Source organism: Bos indicus, chromosome 7 (genome assembly GCF_029378745.1).
Source record: "Bos indicus isolate NIAB-ARS_2022 breed Sahiwal x Tharparkar chromosome 7, NIAB-ARS_B.indTharparkar_mat_pri_1.0, whole genome shotgun sequence".
In the NCBI taxonomy this organism is placed as follows: Eukaryota; Metazoa; Chordata; class Mammalia; order Artiodactyla; family Bovidae; genus Bos; species Bos indicus.
In genome coordinates this window covers 19,857,722-19,880,857 of record NC_091766.1, presented here as the reverse complement: position 1 = coordinate 19,880,857, position 23,136 = coordinate 19,857,722, and the positions used below count along the sequence as shown (strand labels likewise).

At 47.7% G+C, this 23,136-nt stretch overlaps 1 protein-coding gene across 2 annotated transcripts in view; it reads left to right on the top strand.

Moving 5' to 3' along the window:
- Positions 1–7,990: 7,990 nt before the first annotated feature.
- Positions 7,991–23,136, top strand: part of ATCAY (ATCAY kinesin light chain interacting caytaxin) — a 41,735-nt gene continuing 26,589 nt past the window's right edge. Inside the window, exons 1-2 of one of the 2 annotated variants that reach the window (XM_070793097.1) lie at positions 7,991–8,371; positions 10,685–10,813. In XM_070793097.1, the coding sequence (XP_070649198.1) occupies positions 10,737–10,813 (77 nt within the window). In that variant the 5' untranslated portion in view covers positions 7,991–8,371; positions 10,685–10,736. Of the gene's footprint in view, positions 8,372–10,684; positions 10,814–23,136 lie in introns of those variants that run through there. The other variant, XM_070793098.1, reaches the window with a different exon arrangement.

Below are 23,136 nucleotides of genomic sequence, written 5' to 3'. Positions count from 1 at the left end.
AACAGTTAGAACTGGACATGGAACAACGGATTGGTTCCAAATTGGGAAAGGAGTATGTCAAGGCTGTATATTGTCACCTACTGATTTAACTTATATGCAGAGTACATCATGTGAAATGCTGGGCTGGATGAAGCACAAGCTGGAATCGAGATTGCCGGGAGAAATATCAATAACCTCAGATATGCAGGTGACACCCCCCCTTATGGCAGAAAGTGAAGAAGAACTAAAGAGCCTCTTGATGAAAGTGAAAGAGGAGAGTGAAAAGGCTGGCTTAAGCATTCAGAAAACTAAGATCATGGCATTTGGTCACATCACTTCATGACAAATAGATGGGAAAACAATGGAAACAGGGACAGACTATTTTGGGGGGCTCTAAAATCACTGCAGATGGTGACTGCAGCCATGAAATTAAAAGACACTCCTTGGAAGAAAAGCTATGATCAACCTAGACAGCATATTAGAAAGCAGAGACATTACTTTGCCAACAAAGGTCCATCTAGTCCAAGGTATGGTTTTTCCAGTAGTCATGTATGGATGTGAGAGTTGGACCATAAAGAAATCTGAGCACCGAAGAATTGATGCTTTTGAACTGTGGTGTTGGAGAAGACTCTTGAGAGTCCCTTGGACTGCAAGGAGATCAAACCAGTCTATCCTAAAGGAAACCAGTCCTGAATATTTCTTAGAAGGACAGATGCTGTAGCTGAAGCTCCATGGCCACCTGATGTGAAGAACTGACTCATCTGAAAAGACCTTGATGCTGGGAAGGATTGAAGGCAGGAGGAGAAGGGGTCGACAAAGGATGAAATGGTCAGATGGCATCACTGACTCAATGGACATGAGTTTGAGCAATCTCCGGGAGTTGGTGTTGGACAGGGAAGTCTGGCACCCTGCAGTCCATGGGGTCACAAAGAATCAGACATGACTGAGTGACTGAACTGAACTGGACCCCTTCCTCCTTGAGGGCTCCAGATTCCTTATCAGCCTACCTAAATTAACTCTCTCAGTCTCAGCCTTCTTGTGCTAACAAAAACTAGACAGCACTTCAGCACCATGCGTGGAGGCCATTATAAATAGCAAAGTCACCAACAAACCCCCAAATGTTAAAAGTATGGCACTAAATAGACCCCAAAAAGCACAGTTGTTTACAGTCAAGGCTTGAATGAGCATCACCTGGTTCAGCCTCAGCTGGGAACACAGGCACAGCCAGTACTCATTTTTTTTTCACTTCTCTGTGTTGTCTACAAATGATCCTGAAAGCACCATGAGTATTGATTTTGGGGGTTACAAATAAAGTTCAACAGGCAAATTTACAAATACAGAAACTGCAAATAATGAGAATCAAATGTATTTGTATGAATCACCTTTGCAAATGAAGAGAAGACGATTCAAGGAGGTTTAGCCATTTCATTGCCTCAACAAATTTTATTGAGAACTAACTTTGTTTCAAGCCAAAGAATTGATGCTTTTGAACTGTGGTGCTGGAAAAGATTCTTGAGAGTCCCTTGGACTGCAAGGAGATCAAACCAGTCAATCCTAAAAGAAATCAATCCTGAATATTCATTGGAAGGACTCATGCTGAAGCTGAAGCTCCAATACTTTGGCCACCTGATATGAAGGGCTGACTCACTGGAAAAGACCCTGATGCTGGGAAACATTGAAAGCAGGAGGAGAAGGGGGCAACAGAGGAAGAGATGGTTGACAGAGGATGAGATGTTTGGATGGCATCACCAACTCAGTGAACATGAGTTTGAGCAAGCTCCAGGAGATGGTGAAGGACAGAGAAACCTGGTGTGCTTCAGTCCATGGTTTGCAGTCAGACACGACTGAACAACAACAACAGTTATCTTGGGAGGGGGGCTGTCCTGGGCATTGTAGAGTGTTGGGCAGTGTTGTTGGTCTTTACCTGCTCCATGCCAGTATCAACTCCATCCCCTCCAGTCATGATAATCAAAAATATCCCTGACATCATCAAATGTCCCATGATGGGTAAAATTGCCCACAGGTTCTCAACCACTGATCTAAGGATTAAAAATACAGCAATGACAAAATGAAACATCTCTGACCTCAAGAAACTTAGGGGAATGGGAATGGGACATCAGTGTTCCATAGGGACAGAGTTTCAGTTTGGTAAGATGAGAAAGTTCTAGAGATGGATGGTAGGGGGAGTGTCCAATAATATGAAGACACTAAACTTTACATTTAAAAATTATTAGAATGGGGACTTCTCCGGTGGTTAAGACTTTGCCTTCCAATGCAAGGGGTGTGGTCAGGGAACTAAGATCCCACATGGCCAAAGAACCAAAACATAAAATAGAAATAATATTGTAAACAAATTCAATAAAGACTTTTTAAAAGGTCCACATCCAAAAAAGTCCTTAGGAACTTCCCTGGTGGTGCAGTGGGTAGGAATCCCTCTGCCAATGCAGGGGACACAGGTTCAATCCCTGGTCCAGGAGGATCCTATATGCCACAGAACAACTGGGCCCGTGCACCACAACTACAGAAGCCTGCTTGCTGCAACTGCTGAAGCCCACATGCCTGGAGCCCACACTGCAGCAAGAAAAGCCACTTCAGTGTGAAGCCCATGCACCCCAACTAGAGAGTAGCCTGCACTCACCACAGCTAGAGAAAAGCCTGCACAGCAGTGAAGACCGAGCACAGCCGAAAAATAAAAGTAAATAAGAAATAAATAAAATTTAAAAAAGAAGACATGGTGGTGACTGTAGAGGGTTAAATTATTTTTGAAATCGTTAAACATTCAGTTCAGTTGCTCAGTTGTGTCCAATTCTTTGAGACCCCATGAACTGCAGCACGCCAGGCCTCCCTGTCCATCACTAACTTCCGGAGATTTCTCAAACTCATGTCCATTGAGTCGATGATACCATCCAACCATCTCATCCTCTGTTGTCCCTTTCTCCTCCTGCCTTCAATCTTTCCCAGCATTAGAGTCTTTTCAGATGAGTCAGTTCTTCGCATCAGGTGGCCAAAGTATTGGAGTTTCAGCTTTAGCATCAGTCCTTCCAATGAATATTCAGGACTGATTTCCTTTAGGACAGACTGGTTTGATCTCCTTGCAGTCCAAGGGACTCTCAAGAGTCTTCTCCAACACCACAGTTCAAAAGCATCAATTCTTCGGTGCTCAGATTTCTTTATGGTCCAACTCTCACATCCATACATGACTACTGGAAAAACCATACCTTGGACTAGATGGACCTTTGTTGGCAAAGTAATGTCTCTGCTTTCTAATATGCTGTCTAGGTTGATCATAGCTTTTCTTCCAAGGAGTAAGTGTCTTTTAATTTCATGGCTGCAGTCACCATCTGCAGTGATTTTGGAGCCCCCCAAAATAGTCTGTCCCTGTTTCCATTGTTTTCCCATCTATTTGTCATGAAATGATGGGACCGGATGCCATGATCTTAGTTTTCTGAATGTTGAGTTTTAAGCCAGCCTTTTCACTCTCCTCTTTCACTTTCATCAAGAGGCTCTTTAGTTCTTCGCTTTCTGCCATAAGGGGGGTGTCATCTGCATATCTGAGGTTATTGATATTTCTCCCGGCAATCTTGATTCCAGCTTGTGCTTCATCCAGCCCAGCATTTCGCATGATGTACTCTGCATATAAGTTAAATAAGCAAGGTGACAACATTCAGGCTTGATGTACTCCTTTCCCGACTTGGAACTAGTCCATTGGTCCACGTCCAGTTCTAACTGTTGCTTCCTGACCTGCATACAGATTTCTCAAGAGGCAGATAAGGTGGTCTGGTGTTGCCATCTCTTTAAGAATTTTCCAGTTTGTGGTGATCCACACAAAGGCTTTGACATAGTCAATAAAACAGAAATAGATGTTATTCTGGAACTCTATTACTTTTTTGATAATCCAGTGGATGTTGGCAATTTGATCTCTGGTTCCTCTGCCTTTTCTAAAACCAGCTTGAACATCTGGAATTTCACGATTCACATATTGCTGAAGCCTGGCTTGGAGAATTTTGAGCATTACTTTACTAGCATGTGAGATGAGTGCAATTGTGCGGTAGTTTGAGCATTCTTTGGCATTGCCTTTCTTTGGGATTGGAATGAAAACTGACCTTTTCCAGTCCTATGGCCACTGCTGAGTTTTCCAAATTTGCTGGTATATTGAGTGCAGCACTTTCACAGCATCATCTTTTAGGATTTGACATAGCTCAACTGCAATTCCATCACCTCCACTAGCTTTAAACATTATTAGATGGTAGATTTTATGTCCATGAGATTCTCCAGGCAAGACTACTGAAGTGGGTTGCCATTCCCTTCTCCAGGGGATCTTCCTGACCCAGGGAACAAACCCGAATCTCCTGCATTGCAAGCAGATCCTTTGCCATCTGAGCCACCAGGGAAGCTCTCTCGCTATATTTTAACCACAATTAAAAATAAACCTGACAAGAGTCAAATTTGTTTCGCACAAGCGGCTTGGCGGCAGCGGCGGCAGCAGCACCACGGACAGCTCCCGGCAAGCTCTCAGGAAGGAGGGGCCGCTGCTTTACAGAAGTCCTGTCACAAATTTCTTCTCCTTCATCCATGCAACTCCTACTTACTCCTCAGGGCCCAACTCACATAATCACCTCCGCTGCCCAACTCTGAGAAATCTCCCCATGCCCCACAAAGCCACTCTACTCAAAAGATGTCTTTTTGCTGTTGTTTAGTCACTAAGTCGTGTCTGACTCTTTCGTGACCCCATGGACCATAGCCTGCCAGGCTCCTCTATCCATGGAATTTTACAGGCATGAATACTGGAATGGGTTGCCATTTCCTTCTCCATGGGATCTTCCCGACCCAGGGATCGAACCTGCATCTCCTGTATTTCCTACATCTCCTCTTTGGCAGGTGGATTCTTTACCAGTGTGCCACTGGGGACTCTAAGTCAGTCCACACTCCCCTGCCCATTTGCTTCTCCGAGTAGGAGTTCTCTGAAAGCAAAGTCATATTCATTTTTTGGACCCCAGTGCCCAGCACTAGAGCTAATCTGGATTCCTGACTCAGTATCTCTCCCCAGAGCTCCACTGCCTCCAGCCAGGAAGTGCAGAACCCAGACTTTGTTCCAGAGGCTCTGGGCTCTCCTCCGCTGCCGTGGGGTGGTTGTCTTTATACCTTTGGCTCAGAAGGCCACAGCCACCGAACCAGTAAGAGGGGTGGCCACATGAATAGAGTGTTGTCTGAGACCACAAGGGGAGCCTGCATCTGTGGTGTCTACCTGCATTTCCCAATATCTCCTTTGTGCCCGGAGCAGCTGCCATGGTACATTACAGTGTACAAAAGAAACCAAGTCTCTTTTCTCTTGAAATTTCTATTCCAGTAAGTGGAGGGAATAAACAAAGAAACAAGTAAATAATTTCAAACAATTGTGTTATGGGGAAAAAAAAAAAGGACTTCCCTGGCAGTCCAGTGGTTAATTAAGACTCTCTGCTTCCAATTCAGGGGGCATGGGTTCAGTCCCTGGTGGGGTAACTAAGATCCCACATGCCATGTGACATGGTTCTCCCCCCCCCCCCCAAAAAGAACCCACTGTTTAAAATCATCTGTATTTTGGGGACTTACCTTGTGGTCCAGTGGTTAAGAACCTGCCTTGCAATGAGTGGATATGAGTTTGATCCCTGGCCAGGAAACTAAGATCCCACATTCCACACACTCAAAAATTTAAAAACAAAACGCATCAGTCTTAAACATAGAATTAGCATATCATTCAGCAATGCCACTCTCAGGTATACACCCAAGTTCACTGAAAACAGGGATTCAAATAAATCCATGTACACCCACAAGAGCCAAAATGTAGAAGTACTTTTTATCTACTGGTGGATGAATAAACAAAAAAAATGGCACATGCATACATACAATGAAATATACGATTCAGCCAAAAAGATGAATGAAGCACTGACATGCACCACCATGCAGATGATCCTGGAAAAATGATGCTCAGTGAGAGAAGCCAGATACAGAAGATGGCATAGTCGATTATTCCATTGATATGAAATATCCTGAACAGGCAAATCCACAGAGACAGAAAGTGGATTAGTGGTTGCCAGGGGCTGGGAAGGGGGAATTAAAGGACTGCTTAATGTGTACAGGATTAAGGGTGATGCAAATTTCTGGAACTAGATAGTGGTTATGGTGGCACAACACCATGAGTGTACTTAATGTCACTGAGCCATACACTTTCAAATGGCTAAAGTGGTAAATTTTATGTGATGCATACTTTGTACTTGCGTGCATGTGCTCAGTCATGTCCTAACTTTGTGACCTGATGGACTGCAGCCCGCCAGTCTCCTCTGTCTGTGGAACTTTCCAGACAAGAATACTGGAGTGGGTTGCCATGCCCTTTTCCAGGGGATCTTCCCAAGCCAGGGATCAAACCAGTGTTTCTTACATCTCCTGCATTTTCAGGTAGACTCTTTACTGCTGAGCCACCTGGGAAGCTGACATGTATTTTACCACAGTGATTAAAAAAAAATTATACTGAAAAACAGACTAGGTAATGGGAGGAAGGATGATGGAGTAAGAGGTAAAGGTGGGGGATGATCAGGGAAGGCCTCTCTGAGCTGACACCTGAATAATGCAAACATCTGGGAGAAGGGCATTCCTGGCAGAGGGAACAGTTTGTGCAAAGTCCCTGTGGTGGGAATGAGTATGATATGTTCACAGAACAAGTGAAAAACCACCACAGTGATTAAGAGGCACAGGCGAGAACAACAGGTATCCAACCCTGCTTGGTGTTATGTATTAAGTTTTCTTGTGGCTGCTATAACAAAGTACCATACTAGGAGGCCCAAAACAATAGAAAAATAGTTGTTTTTTGTTTTTATCGTGCTGCATGGCATGTGTGATCTTAGTTCCCTGACCAGGGGTTGAATCCGAGCCCCCTGCAATGGAAGCATGTAGTTTTAACCATTGGACTGCCAGGGGAGTCCCAGAAATTTTTTTCTCTCCCAATTTTGGAGGCCAGAAGTCTGAATATAGTGGCAAGGTTGGAGCCTTCTGGGGGCTGGGAGGAGAATCCACTGGGTGCTCCCCCCAGCTTCTAGAGACCGCCAGCCATCCTTCATGTCCCCTGGCTTGTAGATGCCTCACCCTGATCTCTGCCTCCATCTCACATGGCGTCCCCCCTCCTCTTCTCTCAAGAAGTTACTTGTCGTGGGATTTAGGGCTCATCTTTAATCCAGGATGATCTCATCTGGAGATCTTTAACTTAATTCTACCTGCAAAGACCCTTTTTTTTCCCAAATAAGGTTACATTCACAAGTTCCATGGGTTAAAACTTGGAGGTATCTTTTACCGGGGGGCGGAAGGCACCACTCAACCTGCTACCAGTCTAAACATAAAATCAGTAACAGCAGGAAAACACGCACAGAACTCTTCTCATGCTGTGGTATGTGCCAAGCACCCAGCCCGGATCACCTCATTAAATGCTGAAACGCTAGAGGCCTAACGTTTCCTTTTCGCAGATGAGGAAACTAAGGCCCAACAGGTACAATCACTTACCCAATCGAGTCCCCCAGCTCGTGGCTGAGCCAGAGTGCAAACCGATTACGGTCTGATTTCAGAGAGTGCGCTCTTAACTCTGTTCTACCGTCTTTCAGGGCGGGGCTACCGCACGCACACCTGCAGGGGACGCCTTTCCCTCGGTGGCCCCGAGCGCGTGTGTCTAAGAATTTTTCTGCCTCCGCAGTACCCAGCCTGGTCCTCGGCACATGGGTCATAGGAAGTGGCCAGCTGAGGGACCCACGAAGTGGGAACAGGAGGTTATTATTCCTTCTCTCATATTCCAAGGAATGAGGCCATCGCTGCCATTTATTTATTTATTTGTTCCTTGTTTTTGTTTTTAAATCTGTGATGCGCCATCAGGAATCATTTCCGCTTCTGCCCCCAGTGAGGCTCTTAGCACTGCTCCCCTCTCAGCCAATGGAGAGCACCGATTCTGCCAGGGGGCTGTGCTTTTTGGTCAGCCCTGCCCCCACCCACCCACCCTGCACACAAAAGCAGCATAATTGACTGTCTTAAAGGAAGCCGAGCCTCTGCCAGCTACGAGCTGGCGAGAAGAAAATACCTCGGGAGGCACAAGCTGAGACAACGATGACCCAAGACGAAGCCGCGGCCGAGCAGGGGGGAGTCGACCGCTAACTGCAAGCCTTCCCTGCCCGCCGCCCCACCATCCCTGGACAAAAAGCTCCCGTCTGCGCCCGCCGCGTTGCTCTGGGTGACCTTCCTTGGATGCAGAGTTCGCCCTGAGCGCATCTTCCTCGGATGCTCTGAAGGCCCGGGAACCGAGGTCTGCAGGCGCCCGGGGCTCGTCTTTGTTTGCGCTCACCCGGGAGAGGCCGCGGAGGTAGCCGGTACTCGCACGGAGGTGAGTCCACTTTCTCCACGCCCTGTTGAGGAAGATCGTCCCTCATGTTTCTGGGGCTGCAAACCCGGCTTCTGGCAGATGGGCGGGTGGGAGCGGAGAGCCAGGGTACTTGGCGATTCTTGGAATGGCAACACCTCCATTTTTTTCCCCACGCGGAGAAAACCATCCGCCGCGCGCGCGCACACACACATACACACCCACAAGGTTCACCTCGCGTGCCCACCGTTCACCTGGAAGGCAGAGGATTGCACCATTTCCAGGCTATGTTGGGAGATTAGGCGGCTCAAACCCTCAGCCCCTCTCTGGGACGCTTCCTGCGAGACCAAAATGTACAAGTCCCAACTCTGTGCGTTTCCTATTTATAACGCCGTGAGCGGATTTGGAAAAAGGATTTGACAGAAGTGCACGTAAAGGCTTGCCTATGGGGTGGGGAGGAAGGGAGATGGTTACAAACAAGAGATGCCTCCTCCTGTGTCTGAACTTGTATGCGAGGGGCTGATAATTCAGCACCACGGCAGAAAGGACCGCTTCTCAGCTTCCGCTCTCTGCCTCCTTATTCGATGGTCCTTGAATGTGAAGTGGGGACCAGAGGGCGGGAGTGTCCAGGGCCCAGCGGGACCCACCCACATCCCGGCATTTAGAGGATCGTGGGGCAGACATGTGAGGCTCCAGGCTCGGCTGTGGGTAGGGTAGCGGGGGTGGCCCTTTTCGGGGTACTGAGGCCACACTCAGCTCAGGAGAAGGATACAGACGCAAAGACCACTCCCTTCATAAAGAAAATGAATTTCTACTGACGCGAACTTTCCCTTGCGGTAAGGTTCTGGCTGGCGGTTGCCCATAGCATCAGGAAGAGATCTCTCTTCTTCCCCCGCCCCCCGCCCTTCCGTACTGCGTCTTACTGTCCCTCCTCCATGAATGAGTGACGACATCCAGGGCAGTGACAAAATCGAGTGAGAAACTCACTGAATGGGGGAGGGTCACATTTTAGACACCCCCTCTCTCCTACCTGGCCCCCACCCTGCTCCCTCTGAGTCCTCCCTCTGAGCCCCAATCCCAAAGGCAGACCCACCATCCACAGGGATTTCCGTCCAGCGCAGGGCTTTGGAAGACACACCCAAATAGAGAGCCACCCACCAGCTTTAGAGAGGCAGCTGCGGCGTTGGGGAGGGGGTAGGGCTGGATGCGGGACCTTAGGTGCTGGAGAGTGAAGATGACAACTTAATCTCAGCTCTATGGACGTTTGGGGCCAGATCATTTTTGATTAAGGGGGGACCATCCTGGACACTGTAAAGCATTGAGCAGCATCACTGTTCTCCACCCACTTGATGTCAGTAGCGCCCCTCTCCCCTGCACGTGACAACTAAAAACAGACCTCCTAACATTACCAAGTGACTGGTGAGGCGGGAGGCAGCATCACCCCCAACTGAGAACCACTGGCTTAAAAGCACAGAACCTGTGCTATTCATTGGGTCATAAGATCTTGGGTGTAATTCCAAAAGGGATGTTAGAGGTTATTTCTGGATCCAGTCTTTCATTGATAGACAGGGAAACTGAGGCAGGGGAGGTCTGCCATGCCCCAGGGCATGTTCATGTTCATGCCCCAAGTTCAGTCTCACTCAGCAGTTCTGACCACACTCCCAGACAGCCCAGCACTTAAGCCACCATCTAGAGCACTAACCCCACCCCATGCCTGCCCCCACCTGGTTCCTCACAACATTAAAAACAAAACTGGCATTTTGTGGTTAGTGAGAAATTACTATCCTGATTTCCAACCCCAGGCACTTTCTCACTATCTTTTTCAGTTCTAGGGTCAGGTTATCAAGACTTGATTCTTCTTAGGGGCATGGGAGTAGCAGACAGAGGGGCAGGGGAGGTGGGCCAGAGCAGATAGAGGTGGTTGGGGTTAACCAGGTCCTGTCTGAATGTCAACCCTGGCAAGGAAACTTAATTATCAGTCATTAGCACTTGAGGATAAATGACTTTAATTGCATTTGTGGCTTCCTAGTTGAAGTCCAAGGTAAGCGAGGGCAGGTGAGCCATGGGGAAGGTGGATTTCAGAGCTTCACTGGGAGGTAGTTTATAACTGGAGGCTCAGCCCCTCCTTTGGGTTCCAGTTCCTGACCCACCCACATGGATTTTCAGCTCTCTATGTCTCTGTTTTCTCACCTGTGACATGGAAAAGCCTCATGGGTCCAGGCAGCGATTCAGTAAGATGACAGACACAAGTGCTCTTTGCAGATGGATCTCTGAAGTTCTGTGCATGGGTGGGGAATTGTCATTAGGACGATTGTCTAGTAAACCCTCCATCCACAGCTCTCCTTCAGGATTCACCCCTGCTTCAAGTCAGCACCTCTTCCCAGCTCTCATGGGAACCACCGAAGCCACACTCCGGATGGAGAACATGGATGTGAAGGAAGAATGGCATGACGAAGCTCTGCCCAGGTATGGCTCCCCCGGCCTGCGTGTCAGCTGTGGAGGGCGTGGCCTGGCTGACACTTCTCCCAGGCATGGTACAGATACCCCAGTTGACCCAGCCAAGTTCATAATTGGTATTTGCTGACTTAAGATGGATTTCCCACCTCCCCCCGCCCACCTCTGCCAAAATGCTAAAATAGCTCCCATTTCCACACTCTTGTAAGAAATCGAAACATTCTTCTATGAAGAAAACCATCTTATGGACTATTGGCTTCCCTGGTGGCTCAGATGGTAAAGAATCTGCCTGCAGTGTAGGAGACCCAGGTTCCATTCTTGGATCAGGAAGATCCCCTGGAGTAGGAAATGGCTAACCACTCCCGTATTCTTGTCTGGAGAATTCCATGGACTGAGGAGCCTGGTAGGCTACAGTCCATGGGGTCGCAAAGAGGTGGACATGACTGAGCAACTGACACTTTCATGGGCTGTGATAGTCTTCTTACCTGGGTTCCCAAGAATCCAGGTAATAGTGTGTTTTTATCTGCAGCAGCATATCCCCGCTTAAAATTGCTGGGTCAGATGTTCATTCCCTGAAAACTCCGGGTTTCAGCCTCCACATGCTCCTGCCACTCTCCGTCCTTCGCGCCCTCCAGCGCCTGCTGCTCCCTTCCTGTTCCTTCTGTGCTGGGCTGGCTCTGATGTTCTGACTTTGCACTGGCTGTTCCCTCTGCCAGGCGTGCTCTTACCCAGACACCTGCCTCCCCTGCCTCCTTCAGATCTCCACCCACTGGCCACCTTCTTAGAGAGGAACTCCTAGCCCTTTAATTACCCCCTCCCCTAGTTCTTAAATTGTTTCCTTCCTATATAACAGCCCTCCAGAATATCCATGTCCTAATCCCTCCCTGGAGAATGTTCGTTAATGTGGCAAAAGGCACTTTGCAAATATGATTGAGTTAAGGATCTCAAAATGGGGAGATGACAATCCTGGATTGTTGAGGGGGAGGTCCTCAATGTAATCACAGGATTCTGTATAAGATAGTGGTCCCAAACCTGTTTGGCACCAGGGACAAGTTTCATGGAAGACAGTTTTTCCACAGACTTGGGGTGGGGGCAAGGGAATGGTTTCGGGATGATTCAAGTGCGTGACATTTATTGTGCACTTTATTTCTATTATTATTACATCAGCTCCACCTCAGATCGTTAGGCATTAGATCCCAGAGTTTGAGGACCCCTAGTATAAGAGGATGGCAGGGGGCTTTCCTGGCTGTCCAATGGTTAAGACCCCAAGCTTCCAGCGAAGGGAGTGCAGGTTCAATCCCTGGTTGGGGAAATAAGATCCTACATGCCTCAGGGCACAGTCAAAAAAAAAAAAGGAAGGTTTGTTGACAGGTGTAGGAGATGTGATGATGACAGTAACAACTTAGAGTCATGGGAGGAAGAGGCCACCCGGCCAGGGATGCAGTGCTGGTTTCTCCAGGAAAACCAGCCCCATGAAACTGATTTCAGACTTACTTCTGGTTCTAGATTCATAAGAGAATATATCTGTGCTGTTTGAAGCCACTAAATTTGGAACAATTTGTTACAGCAGCCACAGGAGACTCATACAATCTAATTCGCTGACTATTCCATACACTTGTTTACAATCTGTTCTCCATGATGGATCCCATGAGAGCAGGGGCCTTTGGTGTGATCACAGGCATACAGTTGGTGCTCAGTAGATATGGGTGAATGGATGACAGTCATTAGTAGGAATGAAAAATCTTAAGAAGGGAGCCGTGTGTGGCTGAGGTACTTGTCTCTGTTTTCTCCTCCAACAAGGCATTAAGTAAGAGGAAATATCATCAGCACAGGCTCCCCCTGATTCAACTGCTCATCTCCTTCCCATTTTTTTTTTCTTGGCCATGCTGCACAGCTTGCAGGATCTTAGTTCCCCAACTATGGATCGAACCCATGTCCCTTGCACTGCTATGTGGATTCTTAACCACTGAACCACCAGGGAAGTCCCTCCCTCCCACTCTTTAAAAAATATTTATTTATTTAGTTGGCTGCATGGAGTCTTAGCTTCGGCACACAGACTCTCTAGTTGTGGCACGTGGATTTGGTTACCCCAAGGCATGTAGGATCTTAGTTCCCGACCAAGGATCGAACTCATGTCCCCAGCATTGCAGGACAGATTCTTAACCGCTGGATTGCCAGAGAAGTCCCTCCCTCCCACTTTAATGCAAGGAGTTTATCCCAGGGAAATGATGCCCAAGAGTTAGTTGCATAACCATCTGGGAAGGAAGGTCAACGAGACTGGGCACATTCACCCTGGAAAAGAGAACTTGGGTAGGAGTTCCAGCTCCAGAAAGTCTCAATGGGTGAGGGTGCTGAGGGCAGAACTAGGCTGAGGGACAGGCATGAAAGGTTTGCGTCTAATCTAGGCTCTTTGGGCTCAAATGGCCCCATATGTGCATAGTTTATACGCCCATCCTTTCAAAAGCAGAACAGGCTGATGGAGGAGGTCTAGAGCTTCCTGTCAATCTGTCCCAGGAGAAGCCGTGATGTTGAGGGCATCACCCCCTCATTTGAGAATCTTGGGCTTCTTGGCAGTCTAGTCCTTTTCACCCCAATCCTTGTGGTTCGTCTTTTTTTTTTTAATATTTATTTTATTTATGTATTTAGCTGCCCTGGGTCTTAGTTTAGGCATGCAGGATCTTTAGTTGTGGCATTCAATCTCTTAGATGCATCACGTGGCATCTAGTTCCCTGACCAGGGAGCGAACCTAGGCCTCCTGCATTGGGAGCTCAGAGTCTTAGCCACTGGACCACTAGGGAAGTCCCCCTTGTGGTTCTTAAAGCAATAGATGCCCCACATCAGAATAACCAAGAATCTCTTGTCTGCCCAGTACCATTGTCTTCAGGAAGACTTAGTCTGAGAAGGAGATGGCAACTTCATTGGAGTCAAGCTCCTCTTCATTCACCGTTAGAATGTTCTTTGTTCTACATTCCCCTGTGAAAGTCTTTCTCTTCAACTCAATACAAGGAGCACTGTTGCCTGGATGTGTAGAAAGGGGTTTCATGGGACTTCCTGGTGGTCCAGTGGTTAAGACTCTGCACTTCCAATGAAGGGAATGCAGGTTTGATCCCTGGTCGGGGAACTAAGATCCCACATGCTGTGTGGTTTGGCCAAAAAAATAAAATAAAAAAGTTTTTAAAAGGAAAGGGATCTCATGATACCTGGCAGTTTGGGTGAACTAAAGATCATTTTTCTAACTTTTTATTTTGTATTGCGGTATAGTGATTAACAATGTTGTGACAGTTTCAGGTGAACAGTGGAGGGACTCAGCCGTACATAGTCATGTATCCGTTTTCCCCCCAACTCCCCTCCCATGCAGGCTGCTACATAACATTGAGCAGAGTTGCCTGTGCTATACAGTAAGTCCTTGTTGGTTTTCCATTTTAAATATAGCAGTGTATACAAAAGTTTTGGCAGGGGCTCCTCCCATGGCTAGAAATGCCCCAGAGCGGGCAAGAGCCGGCCACCTTGAGGAGCTGCCCCTCATCTGTGGAAGGTCTGTTTTGTCCCACAGAAAAGGCGGAATTAGATGGGGTGACCTCAGCAGGTTCCTTCCAGCACCAAGCACTCTGGGAGTTTAGAAACATCTCCAACCAGTCTCAGCATCGCTCGCCCTGTGGTCCCATGAACTCTGACCTCCACTGAGACCAAAGCATTCCCAGGTCCAGACTTCAAAAACCTGATTTAACCCCGCCTCCCCAGGTGGCAAACTCCAAGCCTTCCTGGACATTAAAAAAAAAATTCTCTGATGAAAGCACAAAACTCACCTTGCTCACTCTAGTTTTATTTCAAGCGACACAGTGGAAACAAGATGGCACAAGCTGTGGAACCAGACGCCAGTGGGTTCCGATTCCAGTTCTCTGATGGGCTTGTGCGGCCACCTCAGACAGCTCTTTGAGCATCTCTGTGCCTCAGTTTTCCTACCTGTAGAATATGGACAGTCATTCCTGGCTCACAAAGTGGTTTGAGAATTTGATGCTGCCTGCAGCATCATTTTTCTTTTCCTTCTTTTTTACGTATTTATCTTTTGGCTGCACCTCAGAGGTAGACGGGATCTTAGATCCCCAACCACGCACCCCCTGCAGCGGAAGCTCAGAGTAACCACTGGACCATGAGGGGAGTCTCAACATTATTCTTTTTTTTTTTTAAGTTTTCTTTGGTATGGGCCATTTTAAAGTCTTTATTAAATTTGTTACAATATTACTTCTGTTTTATGTTTTGGTTTTTTGATTATAAGGCCGGTGGGAGTCTAGCTCCCCAACCACAGGGATTGAACCCTCAGCCCCTGCATTGGGAGGTGAGATCCTCATCACTGGACCCCCAGGGAAGTCCCAGCATCATTGTTATCAGCTTGTATCTCCTTCACTCTGGTTCCTTTTACCCATCCCCCACCCCCCAATAAAAGAGACCCTCCTCTCCCAAGCCTCCTTGAGACAAAGTGGGGCTGACTGCAGCTGCACGTGTGAATTTCAAGTGAGATTCCCCAGCTGCAAAGGGCTCCTCTCCCCCATTCAGTGGTACAGTGTTCACAGGATAAGTGGCTGGCTGTGCAACCCCGGGTTGGGTCGGGAACATGCCTTCGTTGAGGCACTGTCCTCCTCATTCCGGGAGGAGTGAGTAAAGCTCTTTATATAGCGTCCAGATGCAGCCCAACATAAGCACCTCTGTCTGAGTCACACAACCCCTGATTCTATTCCTTCCAGCACACTGATCCCTTCCTGGGGCCTCTCCCAGCTTCCCCCGGGTATGTCCGGGCATGCAAACTGCCTGTTTTCTGCAGTGTCTTTCTGCACTTCTGCAGATTCCCATGGACTATAGCTGAGGGCTGCCTGGAGATGACCCATTCACTGCCTCCTTTGCCCATCCATTCATTCTAGCGATGTGCACCAACTGTGCCAGGCCGTGGGTGAGACTCTGGGGACACCTGGCAAACAGGAGAGCTGCCCTCATGGGGTGCTGGAAGAATAGGGCAGAGACAGGTGGTCCCTTATAACCTCACCAGCCAATGGAAAACTGAAGCTGGGTTCTTGGCACCTGGAGCAAGCCTGGGTGGGGTCTGACTGGGTTGGGGAGGTTAGAGGAGGAGCTGACCTTGAGTGATGAGGGGGGAACAGGGAAAAGAGGCTGAGGGTAGCAATCAAGCATTCCAAGCAAAGAGAGCAGCATGTGCAAAGGCCCTGGGGCCAGTGGAAGCAGATTGAGGGACTGAAGGAAAGTTGGATGGGGAAACTGAGGACCTAGGTGGGGAGGGGTTTGGCTAGCATCTTACAACTAAGGAGGTGGGTGCAGGATTAGGTGTCTCAGCCTGTGGGTTTTGTTTGTAAATTTTTTTTCTTTTTTGGGGGGCTTTGCTAGGTCTTGCTGCATCTGGGCTCTTCATTGTGTTTGTAATTTTTTTTCCTTTCCTTTATTGGAGTATAGTCAATGATGCCAACCAACAGAGGATGAGATGGTTGGATGGCATCATCGACTCAATGGACATGAGTTTGAGCAAACTCTGGAGGATAGTGAAAGACAGGGAAGCCTGGCATGCAGCAGTTCATGGGATCGCAAAGAGTCAAACATGACTTAGCAACTAAACAACAACAAATAGTTGGTTAACAATGTTGTGTTAGTATCTGCTGTGCAGCAAAGTGAGTCAGTTATATGTATACATATATTCACTCTTCTTATAAATTCTATTCCCATATAGGTCATTACAGAGCATTGAAGAGAGTTCCCTGTGCTATACAGTAGGTCCTTATTAGTTATTTATTTTATATATGGTAGTGTATATGGGCTTTCCCAGTGGCTCAGTGCCAAAAAAAAAAAAAAAAAATTCTGCCTGCAATGCAGGAGACACGGATTTAGTCCCGGGGTTGGGAAGATCCCTCAGAGGAGGGCATGGCAACCCAATCCAGTATTCTTGTCTGAAGAATCCCATGGACAGAGAAGCCTGGTGGGCTACAGTCCATGGGGTTGCAAAGAATCGGACACGACTGAAGCGACTGAGCCCACCCAGTATGTATATGTCAATCCCAATCTCCCGATTTATCCCTCTCCCTTGTAACTTTTTATTCTGACATAGTCCCAAGCTTAGAAAATGAAAATTATAAGAATGGTGTAAGGAATATCTGTAAACTTTTACCCAGATTTGCTTACTCTTGAGATTTTATTGATACTTCCTTTACTGCTCTCCCTTCCCCTCCTCTCTCTGTCTCTCTCAGTGTCTGTCTGTCTGTTATCTGTCTATCTACCTTTGCTCAGTCTCTGTCTATATGCACCCATCCCTGCACAGGGTAGGCCAAGCATGCTCCCTCTCCGAGTTCAACGCACACACAGCGGTGATTGCATGTTGTCCAGCTCGGCAGTCCTAAAAACTGTCAGGCAGGAGCCGTGGGTTTAGGGCAGGAATTGATGGGGCGCCCTGAGCGTCCCCTGTCCCCCACCCACTCCAGCGTTTCTCTTTCCTGAACTCTAGCGACGCTGGGCTGTCACAATAGAATATGGCACACGGGGCAGCTTCAACAGCAGGTGTTTATTCTTGCACAGCTCTGGAGGCTGGGTGTCTGAGATCATGGTACCAGCAGGGCTGGCTTCTGGTGAGGGCTCTCTTTTTGGCTTCTTGTGACATGGCGTTTCCTCTGTTCTCAGTGGTGGAGAGAGAGCTTTCTCGTGGCTCTCCCTCCTCTTGTAAAGCCACAGTCCTAAGGGATCAGGGCCCCACACATTTTTTTTTTTTGACTGCTTATGTGGGATCTTAGTTCCCCAATCAGGGGTCGAACCCCCACTTTCTGCAGTGGAAGGGTGGGGTGCCAACCACTGGACCACCAGAGAGGTCCCAGGGCTACACACTTTTGACCTCCTTCAATCTCAATTGCCTCCTAAAGACCCTGTCTCCAAACACAGTCATACTGGGCATTGGGAGAACACAGTTAGGTCCAGAACATCCTGTTTGCATATGCTGAGCCAGCGTTACTGCCAGGGGTGAAGTGAGGGATAGGGAGCGAGGGCTGGGAGGTCTGTGATTCTGCTCACAACCCCAGGCTTTCTTTTTTTAAAAATATTTCTTTACCTTGCCAGGTCTTAGTTGTGGCTAAATCTGTAGTTGCAGCATGTGGGGTCTAGTTCCCTGACCAGGGATCGAACACAGGCCTCCTGCATTGCGAGTGTGGAGTATTAGCCACTGGACCACCAGGGAAGTTCCCCTACAAGGCTTTCTGATCCAGCCAAGAGGTGATGGTGCTGGGGGAGACCAGAACAAGATGAATGGGAAAAGGTGTCAGAAAGTGCAGAGAAGGGTAGATTTATCTGAGTGACTGAAACCACCAAAGTTGCCTATAATTTTTGAAGACCTCTCTGCAGTTCCCTCGACATAGGTTTGCAAGAGTCCGATTATAAGCCCTGGAGCTACTAGTCCAGCTTTGAGCCTCGTAAAAGCCTACTTAATGCTCAGAAAGAATTTTTGCTGTTACCCTGCACCAGAGGTGGCTGTGGATCAGGCAGAAGTAGAGGCTGGGAAGCCCTGGAGGGGAGACTGAGGCAGCGTGGCCAATCTGAAGGCCATCGAAGCCCTGGAGCACTGTTTGGGAAGCAGTGCTCAGTCGTGTCTTACTCTTTGTGACCCCATGGACTGTAATCTGCCAGGCTCCTCGGTCCATGGGATTTCCCAGGCAACAATACTGGAGTGGGTTGCCATTCCCTTTTCCGGCAATCTTCCCAACCCAGGGATCAAATCTGTGTCTCCTGCATTGGCAGGGAGGTTCTTTCACCACTGAGCCACTTGGGAAGCCACTTGGGAAGCAGGAGGCATATTCAAAGGTCCTGGGGCCCACAGTTTATTCCGAATTCCTTTCTTTCACACTATGAATAACATTAAGACAGAGTCTAGGACCTGAGGGTAGAACTAGGTCTAGGGGCCACCTCTGAAGCCAGAACTATTGCAATATCAGCTGATTCTGAGTGACAGGTATTTCTTGATTTTGGCCTTTCCCCACCACTTGCAAAATGTGCCCTGACTCAACCTTTCCTTCAACAGACCCTTGCTGAGGGCTGCTTCTTCCAGGGCCAGGCCTGTGACTCACCAAAGCAAGAGAGGAAGAGGCAGAATGTAGGGGTGAGGTGGAGGTCAGGTTCAGACAGGGTCTTCTGGAGGACACTGACCCTGCCTCAAAGGCTAAGCAAATTTCACTGGGCAAAGAAAGCAGGAAGTGGCCCCTCTAGTCATCGGGGGCAGGATGTGCAAAGGCATTGGGACAGACAGGACCTTGGCATGGTAGGGACTGCCGTATGTAAGAGAGCCTGGTTAGATCACAGGTGTCAGGTTGGAGGGTTCACAGACGTCATGTCCAGAAGGAACGCCCACAAGGGAAATTTGGATAGTGCTTTAACAAAGTACCACAAACTGGCTTAAAACAAGAGACATTTTCTCTCACAGTTCTGGAGGCTAAACATCCAAAATCAAGGTGTCGGCAGGGCCATAGCTCCCTCTGAAGGTGCTGGGGAAGGATCCTCACTGCCTCTTCCTGCTTCGGGTGGTGATTGGCCATTCTTGATGTTCTTTGGCTTCTAGATGCATCACTCCTTGCCTCCATCTTTTTTTTTTTAAGCTTGTGTTTTATTTTTTAGTTTAAAAAAAATTTTTTGGCATGTAGTTGGTTTCCAACGTTGTGTTCGTTTCAGGTGTACCGCAAAGTGAGTCAGTTATATGCATATATGTGTATCCACTCTTTTTTAGCTTCTGTTCCCATATAGGTCATTACAGAGTACTGAGTAGAGTTCCCTATGCTATACAATAGGTCCTTATTAGTTAGCTATTTTATGTATAGTAGTGTGTATGGTGGGATAGCATCACTGGTTCAATGGACATGAACTTGGGCAAACCCCAGGAGATAGTGAGGGACAAGGAGGCCTGGCGTGCTGCAGGCTGTGGAGTCACAAAAGTCAGACTTGCCTTAGTGACTGAACAACAGCAAAGTATGTACATGTCCATCTTAATCTTCCTATTTATCCCCCCACTTACCCTCTGGTAACCATAAGTTTATTTCCTACGTCTGTAACTCTTTCTGTTTTGTAGATAAGTTCATTTGTACCATTTTTTTAGATTCCACATATAAGCAATATCATGATATTTGTCTTTCTCTGTCCGACTTACTTTACTCAGTATGACAATCTCAAGGTATATCCTTGTTGCTGCTAATGGCATTATTTTGTTCTTTTTTATGGCTGTAATATTCCATGGTCTATAGGTCCCACATCTTCTTTATCCATTCATCCATCAGTGGGCATTTAGATTGCTTCCATGTCTTAGCCATTGTAAATACTGCCGTAATGAACATAAGGGTGTATACATCTTTTCAAATTTTGGTTTTCTCTGGATATACGCCCAGGAGTGGGATTGCTGGATCATAGGGTGACTCTATTTTTAGGTTTTGAAGGAATTTCTATACTGTTCTCATAGTGACTCACCAACTTACATTCCCACCAACAGTGTAGGAGGGTTCCCTTTCCTCCACACCTTCTCCAGCATATATTGTTTGCAGGCTTTTTGATGATGGTCATTCAGACCAGTGTGAGGTGGTACCTCATTGTAGTTTTGATTTTGCATCTGCCTCCATCTTCCCGTGGCCCTCTCCTCTGTGTGTGTGTCCAAACTTCCCTCTTCTTATGAGCCCATCAGTGAGTCTCGTATGACTTCATCGTAACTTAATGATGTCTGCAACTATTCCAAATAGGTCACATTCCTAGGTACTGGGAGATCAGACCTGAGTTACGTTTTGAGGGGATGCAAGCCAACCCACGCCAGAAGGATTAAGCCACACTGTACACCTGGTGGAGTCGGGGGACCCCACTTTTCACATGGGTTTCCTAACACAGAAGGCAGGTGCTACATGGAGCCATCTGGATCCACTTGGAGTTTGTGAAGAGGTTTCAGGTCTGCAGAAGCTGAGATCTTTCTGATGCTTGGGGAATAAACCCCAGTACTTTGGCCTTGTGATGTGAAGAGCTGACTTACTGGAAAAGACCTTGATGCTGGGAAAATTGAAGGCAGGAAGAGAAGAAGGCGACAGAAAGTGAGATGGTTGGATGGCATCACCGACTCAACGGACATGAATTTGAGCAAGCTCCAGGAGTTGGTGAAGGATAGGGAAGCCTGGCATGCTGCAGCCCATAGGGTCACAAAGAGTCAGATGGAACTGAGCAACTGAACAACACTTGGCCTTGAAAGCTGCAGCACTGTGGATCAGAGGGGCTGGTGCACATGTGCAGACTGGGCACAAGGGGGCAGTAGTGGGCAGTGACTGGACTCAGCTCAGCCGGTGTGAATGGTTCAGACCTCCCTACTCTCCCTGGTTTAACCTTGGTTTCCTCCTCTGTGAAACGGTCTTCTCCCTGCCTCAGGGATGCTGTGAGGAGCAAATAAGATGATGCATTTCAACAAGATGTCAACATTTCAACACAGGGAGTGTCCTGCCGTGGGGTAGATGACGGTTCTAGCTGATTCTAGCACAACAGGACTTCAGCCTCAAACTGACGGGGGCAGGGAAGGTAGAGTCAATGAAAAAAAGGAACTAGAAGGAAATTCAACATCCAGGTGAGCAGGGGTGGTGGACAGTCAGCTCCTGGTGGTGGTTACCATACAAGGAGGGCAGATCTGATTCAAGAACAGACTGAAATCTAGGCTTTTTGTGTCTCATCTCTGATTTGACAGCGAGTTAAAAATGTTGTGAAATGCTGTGTGGGCAGGACAGAGCTAGCGGCGGTTCATCAGCTGCCAGTCTGCAATTTGGGAGCACAATTTCGGGTAACCTTGCAAGTAGGTGGCGTGCCACCTGTCCTCTGGAACCCTGGATGTACTCGTGAATTACCAGCTGCCTTCCCCATGTTCAGAGCATGGGTGTCAGCTACAGACCAGAGGTGCAGAGCAATGTGTACATGAAACGGGCATGGGAGTTGTCTTATCTCAATCTGAAAGGAAGATGCCTCTTTAAAACCTTCTGACTTAATCTGAACCTTGTTTTTTGCTTTTTTAAATGGAAGTGAAATTTCCATAATACAAAAATAGCCATCTTAAATGCACAATTCATCTGTTGTGCAACCATCAACTTTATTTAGTTCTAAAACATTCCATCACCCCAAAATGAAACCATCCCCATCAGCAGCCACTCCCCATTTCCCTGGCAACCACAAACCCACTCTCCGTGTCTGTGGATTTGCCTGTTTTCTATGTCTCATATAAATGGAATCACACCCTATGTGTCCTTCTGCATCTGGCTTCTGTCACCGAGCGTCCTGTTCTCAGGGTCCCTCCACATGGTAGCCAGTGATAGCGCTTTTCTCCTTTTCGAAGCTGAATAATATTCCAGTCTGTGGATGGACCCTGTTTTGTTTATCCACTCATCACTTGATAGGCATTTGGGATGTCTCCAGTGTGATCACACTGCTGTAAAGCATTCGGGTATGAGTTTTTGTATAGATGTGTGTCTTCATTTCCTTTGCACCCCTGCTTAGTTTTGACTTTTGACCTCCATGAGAACAGGGCGTCACCCAGTTCATCCTTTACCTCCAAGACCCACCAATACTCCTGGAAGATAGTGGTTACTCAAAGAATATTCAAAGGATGGTGAATGGGAGAAAGGTGGGCGGGGTGGGGGAAGGGTGTGGAGGAAGAAGCATGATTAGATTCCATCCTGCAGAGGGTGCCAGCTCATGCCCTACAAAGAACAGAGGCGATAGAATAAATGTGTCCATGTTGTTGTTTAGCCACTAAGTCGTGTCTGACTCTGCAACCCCATGGACTGCAGCACACCAGGCTGTCCTTCACTATCTCCCAGAGTTTGCTCAAGGTTATGTCCATTGAGTTGAGGATGCCATCCAACCATCTCCTCCTCTGTCGCCTCCTCCTCCTCTTGCCCTCAATCTCTCCCAGCATCAGGATCTTTTCCAATGCGCTGGCTCTTTGCGTCAGGTGGCCGAAGTATTGGAGCTTCAGCTTCAGCATCAGTCCTTCCAATGAATGAATTTCAGGGTTGATTTCCTTTAGGATTGACAAGGGACTCAAGAGTCTTCTGCAGCACCACGATTCGAAAAGAAAAGAAAAAACGCCCTACTGTCCTTCTCCATCAAAACAGTTCCCCGTTTTGCTGAGCTGGCACTGCTGAGTTGTAAAGATGAATTACCGCTGCAGTGCCTCCCTGCGTCAGCAGGCCCTGCAGCTGGAGCCCCTGACAGACCCGTGTGCTCTGCAAACCCTTCTGCCTGAGTATTTCCCTGGGGAGCAAAGGAGCCAGAGCACATGGGTCAGAATCCGGCAGAGT